We start from the raw sequence: 18,352 nt of genomic DNA on the forward strand, positions 1-18,352 counted from the left end.
GAAGGAAAAGTAACCCTGAAGCTGATTCAAGAAATATAACTCTGTTTTATTTGTGGAATTCATGAGGTCCGTGAACAAGACTATTAGTATTACCAAGACCAACAGCAACAACGAGAACAACACTAAGGAGAACAACAACAACAACAACAACAACAACAACAACAACAACAATCAACGACAATTACAACGACAACAACTATTACAACAACATCAACGTCCATCAACACCCAGACCACAACACCAACGTGCAGACGGGGTGTTCCGACGTGGTGAAGGCCTACCCATGGCCTCGTCGGGACATCACCAACCTCGTCGGCAGCGAGCACCTTCTCACAACAGTCGTCATGGTGATGACTATGACTGTTACAGCTGACGAGCTGAGAGAAGGACGCCATGGGCAGAAGTTGAAAAAAGACAAGAAAAAAGAAAAAGAACAAAAGAACAAAAGAAAAAAGAAATAAATCACAAATAATTTAATTACAGAGGAAGACAAGAAAATAACATCACAAATCCTTCCAGACGTGATCCCTGCAGCGGCAGCAACGTGAACAATACTACGGCGGCAACACGACGACTTCTACAACACAAAAAAACGAAAATTATAAAAATCCTACCAACCCGTAGAGTAACGAGGGTCCGAACCTGGGTTTTCCCAATACGGTTCAAATGGTCGCAAGACCGGGACTCTGCCAACCGGTTTATGGTTGTAGTCAGGAGCACTACGCGTCCTCGCCTTGTAACATGCTGTCAAAATCGAAAAACATGTTAACTACCAAGCAAGGCTTCTGTATATGTATCTGGTTTGTAGTACTGTCAGACCTCGCTTAACCGCACGCATCCATTTTCCACAAAAGATCCGGATAGGCGAGGGGAACGGATAATCGAACACACATACTGTATGCATGCATGACATATGCTGTAAATCGGTAACCGGCGATTTTCTTCCGGATGGCGAGGGATCCGGATAAAAGAGGACCGGATAAGCGAGGTCTGACTGTACTGTCATCGCCTATGATACGCACCAACGTTTGCTCCTTTCAATCTTTGTTCTTTAGTCCTTTCTCTAGTTTGTCTCTTCGTTTTGATACTAGCTTTTTCCAGCTTTTTCAGTGCAATACTATGATACTCTCCTAGCGTATCTCATGCCATTGCATGTGTGGTGTCTCCATGGGTTCTGTTCCTTTGCTGGTAGCCAAACGTTGATGATAGCATGCATCAGTCCAACAGACCGTGACTTCATGGAAACGCTGAACACCTTGAAGTATGCCAACAGAGCCAGGAACATCAAGAACAAAGTATGTGCTTTGAAATAAATATGCTGTACATAGTACTATTTGTAACATATGTGTGGGAACTTACAAAGGAAGTAATGGTGTGGATGGATGCATATGTTCGTGCGTGCGCGCGCGTGTGTGTGTTTGCTTCTCTTGTGACGGTGACGGGCATATGCGTGGTACATGGTGTGTGTGTGTGTGCGTGTGTGTGTGCGTGTGTGTGTGCGTGTGTGTGTGTGTCTCTCTCTCCCCTCTCCCGGGCTGACTCACATGACCAGCTTTGGCAGTGAGCAAGTACAAGTACTCATGATATGATGTATGAAGGATGTACGATATCACCTGTTTCTTGAATGATGTTGTGTCTGATCGTCCACTGTTGTTCAGGTCAGTGTTAATCAAGACAAGGCCTCCCAGCAGATCTCCGCACTCAGGGCTGAAATACAACGCCTGAATTCAGAGCTGGAGGAGTTCAAGACTGTATGTTTACTATTTCCTTTTCCGGTGTTGTGTGCATGTGTGTGCGTGCGTGTGTGCGTGCGTGCACCCGTGTGTGTGTGTGTGTGCGCACGCTCGTGTGCGTGTGTGTGCGTGCGCGCTCGTGCACCTGTGTGTGTGTGTGTGTGTGTGTGTGTGTGTGTGTGTGTGTGTGTGTGTGTGTGTGCGCTCGTGTGTGTGTGTGTGTGTGTGTGTGTGTGTGTGTGTGTGTGTGTGTGTGTGTGTGTGTGTGTGTGTGTGCAATAATCCTTCTTTTTTTGTTGGCTCCCAAAGTATGATATATTCACATGTGTGTGTGTCCTTGTTGGTAGTTGATTAGCTGTGCCACAGGGCTAGTGAAATACTCACAGCAGCCATTATAAACTCATGCTGCAGTGTGTTGTCAAAGTAGGCGTACCAGATTGGCTATTAGAATAAACGATTTCTGGGGAATGTCGACGTCAAAGAATTTTATTTTATTTTTACTGCTAGGGTCGGCGCTCAGTTTCAGAGGACGGTGGCACCATCATCAACAATGATCAGGTCTTTGAAATCTCTATGCTGCGTGCTGAGAACGACAAGATGAAGCTGAGAGTGCGTGCTCTCCAAGATACTGTCGAGCAGCAAGCCAACCGCCTGGCACAACAACAGCTCAAATTAGACCTTCCTGAAGCTGGTAAGTTCCAGAAAAAAACAAGAAGTCTAGTATCCTAGATTGGGCCTGGTCCCATTACTCAGATGGCTAGAGCACTACTGCTCATGACAAGCAAAGTCCCGGGTTCGAGTCCTGGTAGGGTTGGGGTTTTCCCCTCTGTTCACTGTTCAAGTTTTCAAGCAGTTCACTTCCCCGAATGAACCGTTGAAGTCTTTTTCATAACGTATCTTTTAATTGCTTCAGACTGTGAACAATCCTGCATGTTCTGTCCCTCAACTTCTGTGTGAAGGATGCGGGTATTTGCTTAGGAGTGGATGCTGAATCTCTTGCGATTTCAGGCAGAGATTTTAATGTTTTGTTGCTATTTGTTTGAAGTTAGAATGTCTGTGCAGAAGAACCTCCCAATTGTATTCACCTCTCAACCAATGATACCTGTACATTCAGGACACGGTTGTTTAGTCTCAACTGCTCCTACAACACACACACACTTGTAGTCAAGTAGTTGCAGTGCACCATGTAATCTGAGCACGTCCGTATACACAACGGAAATGCCTGATCCCCTGGGTGTGCGTAATTGAGAGGTCCTGCTGTTATAATGCTTGTGTCTCGACTTACAGGCGAAGGCGAAGCGTTGAGTGAAGACGACGAAAGTGTTTCGAAGCTCATTGGACAGTACCTTCGGGAGATTGAGAACCTGAAGTGAGTTGTCCTGTGCGGAGTGCAGTGCAGTGCTGTGCTGTGACATTCCTGGTGTGCGTGCATGTCTTTGTAGTGTACTGCATGTACAAGATTGCTGCTAGCAACGGTGTGCTTTAGCCTCTAGAGAAGATTATACTTACGAGTAAGTGGTAGGTTGGTGTAGGCAGGGAATTCCTACTTCCTGAGGATGATAAAGATTTGGTTTGAAAATTTCTATATGCTATCTGTTGCAATTTCAGGGGACAGCTGCTGGAAAGTGAGTCTCTGGCCAAAGTTGGGCCGCCGGCATCTCCATACCGTCGCATGTCACCGTGTGTTTCGCGAACACAGTCGCGTATTCAGCACCCCCACGGAGCGTCGTCACTTGTGGGCAGTTCAGTACCGGAGAGCCTATTGCTGGAGGCACATTCGGATCTAGCCCGCATGAAGGAACAGCAGGAGAAACTCGTGGTATGTTCAACAGTGTTGTGTTGTGTTGTGTAGGACGCACTTCAGGATATTGAATGTTACTGTTGAAGAACCTGGAGTGTCTTCCTTCTAAGCATGAATTTAAAATGTGTCTTTAATCGCGAGTAGACTGGGCACCTTGGATTTTTCTTTGCTGGCCGTGTTGATCCTATTGCCGTATTGGCTTCTGGAACAGGAGATTGACTTCAGTGTCACTGTATTGCTGTTATGTAATGAAATCTACTGATGTTCCAGGGTGGCAGGTCTTCCACGGCAGGACCATCAAAGAAGTCGCCGGGTAGCAAGGGCAACTCATCTGGCAGGTATGTTGTTCGCTGTACCCTCGGTGTTGGAGCATTGCCGAGGGAGATGCTCCGGGTCACGTTGCTGTGCTATGTGCTATGTGTGTGCGTGCCTTTTTTCTGCGCCATGTCCTCACCCACTTACTTCGGTGGGTTGAGCCCAAAAGCCGGGTCATATTGTCAAGTCTACCCGGAGGTTGGGGATCGGGGGTTGTCATTTGTCGGGCAGATCGATATAGCCAGTTATGTCATCTTTCCACGATTTCTTTTAAATCTCTCTCCTCTCTTCCCAGGAGAGACCAACGTGACCCGTTTCCGGCAGTGAACAAGTTTGCAAGTGTGTGTGTGTGTGTGTGTGTGTGTGTGTGTGTGTGTGTGTGTGTGTGTGTGTGTGTGTGTTGTCACTGTGACTGTGTGTACTATGTATGTGCATCAGTAACGTGGGTGCTGATGCCAGAAGCAGTGACGAGGAGCAAGTAGAAGATGAGGAACCTGCAGCACCTGCTAGTGACAATGAGGTACTATCTTGTTTTGTGACGTGAAAATATCCTAGGATTCCTCATCATGTGACATGAATATCCCCTAGGATTCCTCATCATGTGACATGAATATCCCCTAGGATTCCTCATCATGTGACATGAATATCCCCTAGGATTCCTCATTATGTGACATATGAATATCCCCTAGGATTCCTCATCATGTGACATGAATATCCCCTAGGATTCCTCATCATGTGACATGAATATCCCCTAGGATTCCTCACCATGTGACATGAATATCCCCTAGGATTCCTTATCATGTGAAATGAATATCCCCTAGGATTTCTCATTGTGTGACATGAATATCTCGTAGGACTCTTAGGCCTGATTCAGACTTCTTTTCGCGTACGGGGAATGCGTCACAATGCGACAAAGTTGGCTTGAGCTCAACGTGTTCGTCCCATGGCACGAGGGTTGCGCATTTCCCGTACGTGGAATGAAGTATGCCCGAGGCTTTATGGTGGCTGTAGCTGCATGGGTGGTTCAAGTAGGTTGATGGGTTACACAGCCACTGTACTCTAGTGTAGTATGCTGTGCTGCTGGAGAATGTACAGGACTTGTGACGGAAACGGCATGAAAATCATGAAATGCATGTCGATTTGCTTGTGTAAGCCCACTATTTTCCTCCATGCTGGATAGGCAATGATTGTCCTTTTCGTATTTTGCCCACCACAGTTGTCAGTATGCAAGTGGCAGCCGCGCTCTTGCAAACCAAAGTGGCTAAAATAATGGTGCAACAAGGATGCCATCGTATTATGCCCCATGCGAACTTTTCCCATCCGTGCCGATTGTTTGGGCTTCATCAAGGAGGTAGTTCAGTTGTTTTGGGATGGCCTCCTTCTTCACACCAAAAATCTGTACCCTCCGCGGTGCCTTAAAAATAGAGGGGCCCTATCTGTCTCGCTGTGTTCGGCAAAGCTATGTTCTGTGCGAAGTCAAAGGTATAGTGCACCTTGGACAGCGCCACAGAACGAGGGCTATCCGCAACAGCTATAGGGTCATGCATGTCAATTTCGACTTAAGCATCTTTGCGACGCCTGTGTGTCCATCTCGACCTTGATTAACGTCTACGACACGACCAAGTTGCCACTGTTCACGAGCTACATCTGGGGAGATCAGAAGCCACTCTTTCCTTTCTCTTCTTCCTCAGTCGGTAGAGCATGAGACTCTTAATCTCAGGGTCGTGGGTTCGAGCCCCACGTTGGGCGCCAATGTTGAGTACGAAAAGGACGACTGACGACATATTCTCCAGACATTACAATGGACAACGGGAACACGTTAGTGAGAATGACATTTATTATAGACGACGAGACAAGAGACCAAGACGAACGAAACGACTACATTGAAGAGTGAGAAAGAGACTGAGACAACAAGAGACTATGAAGGGCCTGGGTAGCTATGGCAATATGGGCACGCAAGTAGCTACCCAGGCCAACGGAACAAAAGGTGAGTACGGGGTTCATATGGTTCATGCAGACCAGCTAGGGAAAAAGGTAGACTGTACGGGAGGAGGTACGTAACACAGCTATAGAAGTTGACTATACAAATCATCGAGCAATGGGCAGCCGGGAAATTCGTTGTATATGCCTACTATACGTATATACTATGTTGCTGTTCAAAATTCTACGAAGATGCGTGTGATGCTGCGGGGCGAGAGAATCCCTCTAATCATCGAGCTTATCGTCAGTCTTCCACTTCTTGAGGAATGCAATCACCAGTTGAGCCAATTCAGCTTCAGGAATGTCCTGAGCTGTGTCATGTCCCCTTTCACCAAGACGTGAGTCCACAAACATCCGCGGGATGGCCGAAAGCCACGCCTTCACACTTCTCCTTGCTAAAAGAAATATTGGAAGGATGTAGGTAGAGCTGATACACTCTTCGTTCATAGGGAAGTCAGGAAGAGACATACTCTTGGTTGGCTTGAGATAGACTGCAGTCACGCTCTTCCCTTGGTGCATTGAAGCGGAAGGGATGATTTTACTTACTATCCTGTTGACATGTGGAGATTTCACAGCATGTCTCAAGGGCGTCAAGGTCTTCATGAAGAATTGAACGAGGTCATCCAGTTGCTGTTCAAAATTCTACGAAGATGCGTGTGATGCTGCGGGGCGAGAGAATCCCTCTAATCATCGAGCTTATCGTCAGTCTTCCACTTCTTGAGAAATGCAATCACCAGTTGAGCCAATTCAGCTTCAGGAATGTCCTGAGCTGTGTCATGTCCCCTTTCACCAAGACGTGAGTCCACAAACATCCGCGGGATGGCCGAAAGCCACGCCTTCACACTTCTCCTTGCTAAAAGAAATATTGGAAGGATGTAGGTAGAGCTGATACACTCTTCGTTCATAGGGAAGTCAGGAAGAGACATACTCTTGGTTGGCTTGAGATAGACTGCAGTCACGCTCTTCCCTTGGTGCATTGAAGCGGAAGGGATGATTTTACTTACTATCCTGTTGACATGTGGAGATTTCACAGCATGTCTCAAGGGCGTCAAGGTCTTCATGAAGAATTGAACGAGGTCATCCAGTTGCTGTTCAAAATTCTACGAAGATGCGTGTGATGCTGCGGGGCGAGAGAATCCCTCTAATCATCGAGCTTATCGTCAGTCTTCCACTTCTTGAGAAATGCAATCACCAGTTGAGCCAATTCAGCTTCAGGAATGTCCTGAGCTGTGTCATGTCCCCTTTCACCAAGACGTGAGTCCACAAACATCCGCGGGATGGCCGAAAGCCACGCCTTCACACTTCTCCTTGCTAAAAGAAATATTGGAAGGATGTAGGTAGAGCTGATACACTCTTCGTTCATAGGGAAGTCAGGAAGAGACATACTCTTGGTTGGCTTGAGATAGACTGCAGTCACGCTCTTCCCTTGGTGCATTGAAGCGGAAGGGATGATTTCACTTACTATCCTGTTGACATGTGGAGATTTCACAGCATGTCTCAAGGGCGTCAAGGTCTTCATGAAGAATTGAACGAGGTCATCCAGCGAAGCCTGGATGTACATCTTTAGTTTAGCAATGCGTCCTTCACATACCGTGCCATTGACAAGCATGCTCAGTAAATCATCATGAGTATAGTAGAATTCCATGCCAGGAGCAACAGCATGGTCATGGACGATCTTGCTGTACTTTGCTTGAACACACTCTATTGCTCCATCCAGGATGCTGATGGTGGTGGTGGTGGTGTTCAGCACTGTTGGCATGAGAGCACGTTCTCGTAGCATGTCTGTGTTGTTGCCGCTGTCAGGGGAACATGTTCACCCCGCTACTCTGTATATGACGTGTGTATGCATTTTATGCTTTTCTCCTACGAGTTGTCTGCCTCTCTCTCTCTCTCTCTCTCTCTCTCTCTCTCTCTCTCTCTCTCTCTCTCTCTCTCTCTCTCTCTCTCTCTCTCTCTCTCTCTCTCTCTCTCTCCTTTCTGTTCTCTGCATTAGGTCGGTGATGGTTCTGGAAGTGACAGTGAGTCAGGAAGTTCATCCGCTGAAGGTGAGTTAGATACCGGCCGTGTCTGGTGTCTGGTGTTGCTTTGATAGCTGTCTGCTTGTGTTCTCTTGTGCTCCAAGCACGTGCGATTGCTGACTGTGTCCGTGCTTCAGCCATATACGTACATACATTGTTAGTATCAACTGACTGTGTAGATGAAGCCAGGAAAGAGCTGTATTCATCAATGGTTCTGTACTGTTTTATGCCTTTGCTTGTGTAGATGGTCAGAGTCTGGAGGGTGACATAGCTGAGCTTTCGTCGGAGATATCAATCAAGCAACGTCTGATTGATCAGCTACAGGCAAGCCAGCAACAGCTACAGTCTATGCGGAAGCACTATGAGGAGCAGCTCCTAGTCTTGCAGGTATTTCAATCATCTCTTTCTTCTTCTGCTTCACGTTGTCTGTTTACTATTGCACTGTTCCAATCACATTTCTGCTGTATATAGTTCATTGTGCTTGTTCTGTTTCTTTCTGACAAGTAACTTTGTGCTGTCCAGCAATTTGACATACTGTTGTCCCGTGCTTGTGACTAAAGTAGCCTACTACTACCATGGCTGCCAGTTTTCGTCATACTAGTAGTTGTGATGTCTGTGATTCACATAGTTGGGTCTGTGCTGTGTTCTGCTTTGCCCACTCTGTTTGCATCTGTGCCCAGACCAAAATCAGAGAAACAGAGACGGAAAGGGATCAAGTACTGACCAATTTGGGTATGCTGCCTTTTTTAAATGGCGTGTGCTCCCATTTCAAGGCGATGAGAATGTACTAAGGCCTCCATAGTTGTCTCTTATACCGGTAACACCTGCGATCTGGGCAATTGCCAATTGGGATTATATCATACTACCTCCGACAAGCGAAACTTGGTGCGTTTAAAAAAAATTCAATCACTTGAACTTTCTCGCACTTCGCAATCGAATATAATGATTGGCTCACCGAATTACAACTTTGTATTGCTCAACAAGGACACTAGACACATCAGTTAGTCTGAATCACTCTCCTCTGATTCGGAGATTGTAGCTTCTTGAGGAGAGGACTTGTCACTGTCATCGGACGAAAGTGCAACTAAAGTGGATTCAGCTGCAGGAAGCGCATCAGCTGTGATCGCTCTGCAACTCTTGATGGCGCTCCTGTGTGCTATGCACGAACCACAATGTCGAGGGTAGTCATTTCCGTCACTACTGTCCAGAATGCTGTGGAAAGAAATGTGCAAACACATCCACACGGACTCCATCTTTTCGGCGGAGTCTTCTCTCCAACCAAGTGAGTCCAAAACTGCCGCCAACAATTCCTGGCAATTTTCCTTAGCCACCAGAGACACATCGCCCTGGAGCCTATCGAAAAACACCAGGTCGTTTACGTGACGTCTGGATTCTGTGCTGGGTAAGTGGCCACGCAGAGAGAGCGAGAACCGCTTGGTTTTGCTTTGAGATGCGAAAGCACGACGATTCTCCTTCGCAGTTTGGGGGCGCGCATCGTCGTTCTGGTACAGGAGAGACAGGCGTGCCTCAGCACATGGTGTACCTCTCGAACGTGTGAATCGCCATGTGCCACTCACCAGCGCAGCACTTGGCTTCTTGCACCCGGCCGGATACATCGATTTGAGGGTGTACCTCACAGCCTTGTGGTACCACCGCCAAAAGAACCCGAAACAAAAAAACACAGAAACGCGCCAAGTTTCGCTTGTCGGAAGTAGTACTAACAATTGGATGCCTCTTGCTCTTTACTCATACTTCCTCTTTCAACTTCATAACACAGGAGATTTCCTCATGCTTGATGTTCCTGGAGCTGCCATCTCGCCCTGCTGTGGACAATGACCTGCCGCTGGATATCGCATACGCGGACGATGTTGATTTTGTGAGCCGGGATGAGACGTTTCTCAGTGAAGTTGAACAACAAGCTCCAGCAGTTCTTGCAAGATGGAACCTGAACGTTAATCCCTCCAAGACAGAGCATACCACCGTCGCCCGATTTCCCGATAGGAACCAAGAAACGTGGCGTACTGTCCGCAAACTAGGCTCCCTCCTGGGTGACGCCGAAGATGCTGCTCGGAGGCGTCAACTGGCCGCCGCCGCCTTCAACTCACTCCTCAAGATCTGGACCCGGAGGCGCCAGATCAGTGAAGGTCTTCGGCTGAGGCTCTACAACGCCTACGTCATCCCAGTCCTTACCTACAACTGCGGCACTTGGGGCCTACCGATGTCGGAGCTCGCGCGAATGGATTCGTTCCACAGGACCCAGCTAAGGAGCATCATCGACATGCGGTACCCTAAACGAATTAGCAATGACACTCTGTATAAGCGCTGCGGAGCTGTCCCCATCAGCGACATGATCACAAGGCAGCGCTACAGTCTCGCTGGCCATATCTTTCGTTTGGCCCCAACTGCTCCTCCACAGTTGGCAGTGGATATGTATCTTCGCCTGGCCAACGACGAGGGCACTGAACGCTTCAGGGGTCGACCTCGGACGACTTTGGTAACGGTCTTACAGACGGAACTGTTATCATGGCATGGACTTACCCTCCACCAGCCGCTAGATGTTGACGCAGTCCGCACAATGGCAGCGGACCGACAGGCATGGCGTGGAGCCCGCCCCACCTAACAGGACTGACCAGACATGTTGTATGCATATTTTTATTTTATACTTTGGATGAAGTTTTCCATTAGTCATATTTGTGTTGTTGCTAACGGCTTTTGTTGACGTCACTTCTGTCATTTCATTGTATCGTATTACTCTTCAGACATCAATCCTGAATGGCATAAGCGAAAGTGGCACCCCCGCCACCTACGCGGACATGCTTTTAATATATATAATATAATATAATGATGTTCCTGTTGGCTTGTTTCAGAGAATCGAGGCTCCGTCTCGGAGGATCAGGTTCGCAAAGTGCGCTCTGACTTTGAAGGAAAGTTGAAGAATCTCAAGTCTGAGCTGACCAAGATGAAAACAGCCAAGAATGAGCACCAGCAGCTGCTCCGTGCAAAGGTATGCTCTTGTTTTACCCAGTACAGTGCTCTGTATGTAGTGCAGAATCCAGCCTCGCCTTCTTTGCTCTCTTATTGTGCTGCAGTCCCGCAACGAAGAGAAGCTGAAGCAGCTTCAGACGGACCTACAGGAGATGAAGAAAGCTCGGGTAAGCGAATGTGCTGTGGTTGCCCAACAGTATAGAGTAGTTTTACGTCTTCGGCATGCGACTTAATTTGTGTAGACAGTAACCACGGCATGTGCAGTCTTGAGTGGAACCAACATGGCCGACATCATTTGACCCATAGATGCAAGGGTTGACTGGACTGGAGTTTGAATCAACATAGTTGTCCCGTATGGTCATGTTATGGATGTGAAACCACTCCATTAGTAGCACATGTGCCTTCTATGTATCCTTTACAAGCAATGCTACCAGGAACCACACCACTTTGCACATGCTCTAGCAATGCTACCAGGAACCACTCCACTTTGCACATGCTCTTGTACACGGTATGATACTTTCGTATCCACTATCCAGTCAACCTTGCTAATAACGACCCTCGATTGTGCGTGGGAAAGTGTCGTTATCCGCGAGGTTAAAATCATGCAGTCAAATGATCACTAAGTCTAAAGATTGTCTCGCTATTTGCAAGTTGTTCCGAGGGTGACTGTATTTGCTTAAAATTCTAGAGTTGGTGTAAGATGATGTCTCTGTTATATCCTTCCCTTTGTGTCTGTGTTTGTTTGTTAGGTGAAAATGATGCGTGAAATGAGAGACGAGTCCGCAAAGAATCGTGAACAGGTTAGCATTGAATTGCCGGGACTGCAGGATTTGTTTTCTTAATTTATTTGATCTCTTGCCCTTAGTCATGTTCTCAGTTTTGCACGCCTGAACAGGTTTCATACTTCAGGTGGGAGTATGTGATCAGAATGTTTCTGTTGCTTCTGTTCATTCCAACTGGCATGATCTAATGATCCAGATCGCCCGTTTCTTTGTCCGTTGACTATGCGTGGCATGTGAGATGCGAACCCTCCGTAGTAACCAATAATTCTGAATCAAGCTGTTGTTCAAAATAACCGGTGTGTAACCCTTGTGTATTGTAGGGCATGCATCATGATGCTGTCTCTCTCTCTCTCTTTCTTAGATTTGTCTTGTCTAACAGTATCTTTGTCTGCCATCATCTGTTGCCTCCACTGCTACTGTTGCAGGAGGCGAGGCGTGCCAGGGAGATTCAACAACTCAAGAAAACCTCGCGGAAACATGAAGTATGTGTGGCCCTGAATGGCTGTGACCAATACCATTAGGTCACACTGGTTCCATGGCTGGGGTGACTGGCATGGCTAGCGACAGCCGAGTCAGATTGTCACTGAATACCGTTGAATGATTTGTCCCCTTCTTTGTTTTCCTTGAGCTACACCCTCTGTACATGAGCTACACTCCCCTGTACTTGCGCAGCACTCCCCTGTGCATGAGCTGCAAACCCTGCAAAACCCTGAACTCCCTGCGCTGGCTACATGTGATTTTTTTCGGCTTGATATTCAAGTAGACAAACCTTATTCACCCTGTTCTGCATTTCTCTCTCTCTCTCTCTCTCTCTCTCTCTCTCTCTCTCTCTCTCTCTCTCTCTCTCTCTTTGATTGTCTTGCCAGAGTCACATCAAATCACTCGAAGCAGAACGACAGCGGCGTGAAAATGTGCTGCGACGGAAGAATGAAGAGGTGCGTTGGACTAAGGTGTATGTGGCCTGTTTGCAAGGAAAGACGCTCCGAACACCGCAACTTGTGGTCTTTTGCTTCAACCACTTTGGGACTGTCTTGTCTTTACGCGCTCGTACTGTGGGATATTGTAGTAGACATGTTACCGAAAAAGCTTCTATCTCTCTTAGCTTATGATGTTTATTGTGTCATGTGTGTTTAGGTTGCCATGTTGAGGAAGCAAAAACAGGCGGCTGCACCAGCATCTTCATCAAGACCAGCTACGCGTACTTCATCACAGCCATCTTCCAATCAGTCCATGATGGCTTCTAACACCTATCAGTCCCAGTCTTCCCAGAGAGCTGTATCGGCGGCACCTTCCGGTGAGTAGTAGTAGTAGTATTTATTATTTTACTTCGGCCCACGAGTCGCAGAGTATCACGCGTCTGGATCCCTTTATTTTACTTGGGTATACCCAACAGGCCTATGGCCTTCTTACAGGGTGCCCAAGTCAAGTCTTGCACTATGCGTACGCGCATGTGTGCCTGAGCGCATGTGCGTGCTTGTGTGGGAGTGTGTGGGAGTGTGTGGCCGCTGCTACTGCTGCACATGGACCTTACGTTGTGCAGATTTTGATGCGAAACTCAGTGTAGTCGAGTCTCACGTGAACCATGACATTTTTTCTGCTTTCTTGTTCTCATGGGTATGCATTGTTTGGTGCGTATTGTACCTGTGTTTATGCATTGCTTCACTGCTTAGGTGGTAGCGGTGGCATCAGAAAGCGATCAAGACGCGTATCGTCAGTGTTCTCAACAACAGGTGGAAAGCGGAAATGGCAACGTCTAGAAAGAGTTGTAAGTTCATCTTAGCAGTGTTGTTCGTTCTTGCTCTAGACTATTTCCCACTGTTTTTTCTTGACTTGGAATACACTTTAACACCTCATGTCCCTTTTTTTTTTCAAGAATCTCTTGTGGCCAGTGCCAAGAACACAGGCGAAATGTTGGGAGCAAGTTTTGTTATTTCTTTTGTGTTGTCACTAGGTCAACGATGCCATTTCACAACGGCAGACTCTGGCCAGTTTGGAGCAGGATATGGACCGACTATTTTCTGTAAGTCTCATTGAGTGCTGGGGTTGAAAGCTGAGGAACCCAGAACAGGTGGAGTACTTTGTCACACTTCTATTCTCTTTTAGGCTACTTCCGAGCGACCGAAATCCACCTGGATTTGAAGTTGCTTTCACAGGCCCTTTTGTCTTGTGCAATGTTGTGTATTGTGCTAGCTATGCTATGGAAGATTTCAGTTGTGGTATTGCTGTGCGTGCGTGCGTGCGTGTGTGTGTGTGTGTGTGTGTGTGCATGTGAATTTGCATTTGCATGTACAAATAGCAGTGCTTGTAATGTTTTGCATGGCTGTACATTTGCTGATACTGCTCTTTCTCTGGCACACTCCACTGTTCTACATTGTATGTAGGAGCGTGACCGCCTCGGTCATGAGGTCAAAGACTGCACTCGCCGCCGAGAAGACGCCGTACTCAGCATGCAGGTATGCATTGGATTTGGATTTGGATTGGTTTATTTAATGTCGAAGAACAAACAGGCAGTGTTGCCTTATTACATGAGATGGTATAGGTACCTTGCTGTGCCTTGCTATACCTTTTGTTCTACGTATAGCCCCAGATGTACTACTCCAGAGCACAGTCATGAGAGACAACCTCATGCATATACAATATACAATAGAAGAGTTGTAGTATCACAGCACAACTTTATCTGTGCACTTGTACTGTATCTAGATGGCATAGTGCACATTTTCAGGTGTCACAATACCGACTTGTCTATGTGTGCCCTTGTTTTCACTCTCTTGCAGGATGATGTCAGTATAAGCTTCCAGGAAGAACAGCTCGAAGCCCTGGGAGCTCATTTAGAATATGTCCAGTCCAATATCGATGAGCGGCAGGATGAGATCATGCAGTTCATGGAGGCAAAGGTATGATGGGATGGAAGAGTGCTACTTCATATTGCCGTAACTACTGCTGCTCTGACTGGCGATCATCGCATCTCCAACTTACATTCAGCATCTCTATAGGCGTTATGTAATTAACTGAAATCTTGCTTTTCTTTGCAGGTCTTCTCAACACTACAGCATCCATTATTGTTTCTGCTTCTGTTGTTTTATACTTGCCTGGTTGACAGGATGAAGGTGATACTGTTGTTGCAACTGGCCTCTTACAAAGCTGCTCGATGAAGGAAGCACGCTACTTGCTCGACCACTTCCTCCAGCTCTCCATCACAATGGTATGGTATGGCTTGTAACGCTGTAGCCGATGGTGCAATGTGCATGTTTGCATGGCTTGCTTGTGGGCCGTGTACTGTATACGTGTGTGTGTTTAATTGCTGGAGTGTGAGTATGTATGTTGCATGATTGGCCTGTGAACCTCCAGATTGCATTGTAGAGATATGCTGCGGAATTGTGTTATTGAATGTAAGGGGTCGTCCGTAATTATTGAAGAATTAAAAATACCTGTCCTCATGCAAAATGTTCTCTGACCCCCTCCTATTAATGGAAGTTACCGGAAGAGGAAACTGTAGTTATTACCCACCCTCACCGCACCCAGCTCACGCCACTACCATGTGCGAGCTGAGCTGGGCGCCCTGCTGCGAAGCATAGGGCGGTCCTCAAGCCAGTCGCGCATTTGGCAGCCCAGTGTGCCGTCTACGGGATCGCAGTGACTAGAGGCGCTCAATGCGGGAGGGTCAGCCTCCGGCTAGTCGCATACGTGGCAGACCGGCAGGACTGCATTCGCATTTGGATCACGGAAGTGACACAGGCGCTTCGACTGCACTCCGAGGCACATCAGGGAGGTGTGTGGGGCTCAGGCAGCCCGTAAGCGCAACACCGTATCAGGTATGTACAGGCGTAGCGGCAGGGCAAGATGTGTACCGGAAGCTCACCTTCAGCCGGCCGACCTCGTGGCCTTTACACAGCCGGCACTTCATAAGACAAGAAGCGCCTATCCCCAAACAGTTGTGTGGTTTTTGTGTGAGGGTACTCTAATTTCAGAAATTTTCGGTGCTCAATATTTTCGGTATGAGGGTAAAGGCCAGGTTAGGTGAACAGAAAGTTTAGGTACAGAGTAGCAATTCCCTATTGGACTATGTGTGTTAGTGTTTGTTTGGTGTATTGAAATTTTAGGTATGAAACAGACGCACCGAAAGTACCGAAAATAAAAGAACACCGAAAATTTGTGAAATTAGTAGTTCAAATACAGTACATGCAGGAGTCCGCGGTCACGTGAGGGGGGGGGGGGGGGGGGTGATAACTTTTTTTTCCCAGTCATCCTATACTACCGGTACTATCCTGAAACACACATGTAACGTGTGTGAAAATAACAGTACATCCTGCGTTGTGTGACCTGTGCAAATTACTAGTATACCTTGCAATGCCATATTTGAGGCCACAAAAAGTCCATGGACAGGGAAATAGAAATTCAGCCAGGTTTTACAAAATTAGGACAGGTACATTGTAACTTGTATGACCCTGTAGAGCCTTCAGTATTCATGTACTGTCCACCGAGACTATCCTCACAATGGTGACGAAGCTTTGAACCGACATTTCTGAGAGACTGCAGAAGACTATGGAAGCTTTGAACCGACATTTCTGAGAGACTGCAGAAGACTATGGAAGCTTTGAACCGACATTTCTGAGAGACTGCAGAAGACTATGGAAGCTTTGAACCGACATTTCTGAGAGACTGCAAAAGACTATCAGTAGTGGCTTTACCACCTGATTTTTTCCAATCAAGCAGAAGATATGTCACATCGGCTGGCGGTATTGATATGAAGTTTATGTGAAAATTGAACTTTGAACACAGCTGGTTTGATAGGAATGAAACTTTAGATCACGCAGTAGTTCCTCTGAAGTAACCATCTCAATGAAGTGTCCAGAACGTCTAGAATTGGTGAGATGAAGTTGAGTGGAAACTGATTGGACTGAAGGACCTCAGGATCGTCCTTCTCCCCTTGTCATTCCATTGTCTTCTGGTTGGTCAGCAATGTGCGCACCAAGCAGTCAGCCTGGGGCACAGTTTCCCCGCTGTGCACACAGTAGGAACCAGAATGTTCTCATGGACACACTTTCTGCACCAAGACATTTGACGGGTCGTGTGATCCTGGTATTGGTCATTGGCGTGTGCCAGTGTACTTGAAACAGAGCAACTAGATGTTCTTGCATTGTCAGGTGGCTGAAACGACATTGTCTGAATTCCTTTCTTGTACGTTATTCTTCGCAAGTCGCAAGAAGACCGAGTCGTACTGCATCTTCACTGACTGACTGCATCATGCTGCATGGTGCACTGCATCATGCTGGATGGTGCACTGCATCATGCTGGATGGTGCGGTCATCCAATATTAGTCACTTGTTCACAAGCATGTTGAATGCGAACATTCCAATCTGCAACACTAACTTATGGACTTGCTTCCATGGAGCCCTGCACGTGCGTGTATACGTAGGGCTCCCTGCTTGCTTCGGTATTGAATGGCAGTGCTTGTAATTCCTCACAGTTTTACGTTCAAGAATCTGAATTGCCATGTGGTCTAACAGGCCGGCTACGCATTGCGGGATGAAGTAGAAGTAGTGGACGCACACTTCCTTGGCAATGAATGGCATGGCCATCATCGCCCACAGATACGAAGACCGCTCGACTTTCGTCACGAGTCCGCTGGGCTTCTCTGGTTCTACATTATGACAAAAGGTTGATGCTGATAGGCTGAAGGCGTTGGTAATGGTCGCCATATGACAAGAATATACACATGCGTGTATATGTAGGGCTCCCTGCTTGCTTCGGTATTGAATGGCAGTGCTTGTAATTCCTCACAGTTTTACGTTCAAGAATCTGAATTGCCAGCTGGTCTAACAGGCCGGCTACGCATTACGGGATGAAGTTGAAGTAGTGGGCGCACACTTCCTTGGCAATGAATGGCATGGCCATCATCGCCCGCAGATACGGAGACCGCTCGACTTTCGTCACGAGTCCGCTGGGCTTCTCTAGTTCTACATTATGAAAAGGTTGATGCTGATAGGCTGAAGGCGTTGGTAATGGTCGCCATATGACAAGAATATACACATGCGTGTATATGTAGGGCTCCCTGCTTGCTTCGGTATTGAATGGCAGTGCTTGTAATTCCTCACAGTTTTACGTTCAAGAATCTGAATTGCCATGTGGTCTAACAGGCCGGCTACGCATTGCGGGATGAAGTTGAAGTAGTGGACGCACACTTCCTTGGCAATGAATGGCATGGCCATTATCGCCCGCAGATACGAAGACCGCTCGACATTCGTCACGAGTCCGCTGGGCTTCTCTGGTTCTACATTATGACAAAAGGTTGATGCTAGTAGGCTGAAGGCGTTGGTAATGGTCGCCATATGACAAGAATATGAGCGCCTGGCACTTCATGCCCCGTTATTACTCCATGAAGAAAGCTGCTGAAATCAGTCAGGTTGGTCTCGTCTAAACCATCGAGGATTAGAGGTAGGCAAGCAGGATCCTGATGTATGTAATAACAGATTGCAGTCTGTATCGGCTATAGAGTGACCGGGTGTAAGGATATATCGGCTAGAGTGATATCAGAACAAAATATCAAAAAGCAAAATGTATTTTTCCCAGTCAAAATAGCATTATATTAAACCAGTAACCGGTTGTAGTGATATATCGGATATTACGATGGTATCCTGGAATCAGAACATGCATTGCAGACGATAATAATAGTGGCTATAGTGATATACATGTACGTGGCAAGCAGGTGGATTGCCAGCCATGGGTGTGCATGTGCAC

General features: G+C 47.1%; 1 protein-coding gene across 2 annotated transcripts in view; it reads left to right on the forward strand.

Moving 5' to 3' along the window:
* LOC135816052 (kinesin-like protein KIF21A) overlaps positions 1 to 18,352 on the forward strand; it is a 52,092-nt gene that overhangs the window by 22,394 nt on the left and 11,346 nt on the right. For both annotated transcript variants that reach the window (XM_065329414.1, XM_065329415.1), the window contains exons 11-31: positions 1,193 to 1,295; positions 1,659 to 1,751; positions 2,241 to 2,424; positions 3,021 to 3,102; positions 3,342 to 3,552; positions 3,805 to 3,872; positions 4,288 to 4,369; positions 7,823 to 7,874; positions 8,092 to 8,234; positions 8,528 to 8,579; positions 10,715 to 10,851; positions 10,937 to 10,999; positions 11,582 to 11,632; positions 12,040 to 12,096; positions 12,481 to 12,549; positions 12,749 to 12,908; positions 13,285 to 13,379; positions 13,566 to 13,634; positions 13,996 to 14,067; positions 14,389 to 14,508; positions 14,715 to 14,816. In XM_065329414.1, coding sequence (XP_065185486.1) covers positions 1,193 to 1,295; positions 1,659 to 1,751; positions 2,241 to 2,424; positions 3,021 to 3,102; positions 3,342 to 3,552; positions 3,805 to 3,872; positions 4,288 to 4,369; positions 7,823 to 7,874; positions 8,092 to 8,234; positions 8,528 to 8,579; positions 10,715 to 10,851; positions 10,937 to 10,999; positions 11,582 to 11,632; positions 12,040 to 12,096; positions 12,481 to 12,549; positions 12,749 to 12,908; positions 13,285 to 13,379; positions 13,566 to 13,634; positions 13,996 to 14,067; positions 14,389 to 14,508; positions 14,715 to 14,816 — 2,065 coding nt within the window. The remainder of the gene's footprint in view (positions 1 to 1,192; positions 1,296 to 1,658; positions 1,752 to 2,240; positions 2,425 to 3,020; positions 3,103 to 3,341; positions 3,553 to 3,804; positions 3,873 to 4,287; positions 4,370 to 7,822; positions 7,875 to 8,091; positions 8,235 to 8,527; positions 8,580 to 10,714; positions 10,852 to 10,936; positions 11,000 to 11,581; positions 11,633 to 12,039; positions 12,097 to 12,480; positions 12,550 to 12,748; positions 12,909 to 13,284; positions 13,380 to 13,565; positions 13,635 to 13,995; positions 14,068 to 14,388; positions 14,509 to 14,714; positions 14,817 to 18,352) is intronic.

Source organism: Sycon ciliatum, chromosome 4 (assembly GCF_964019385.1).
Source record: "Sycon ciliatum chromosome 4, ocSycCili1.1, whole genome shotgun sequence".
In the NCBI taxonomy this organism is placed as follows: Eukaryota; Metazoa; Porifera; class Calcarea; order Leucosolenida; family Sycettidae; genus Sycon; species Sycon ciliatum.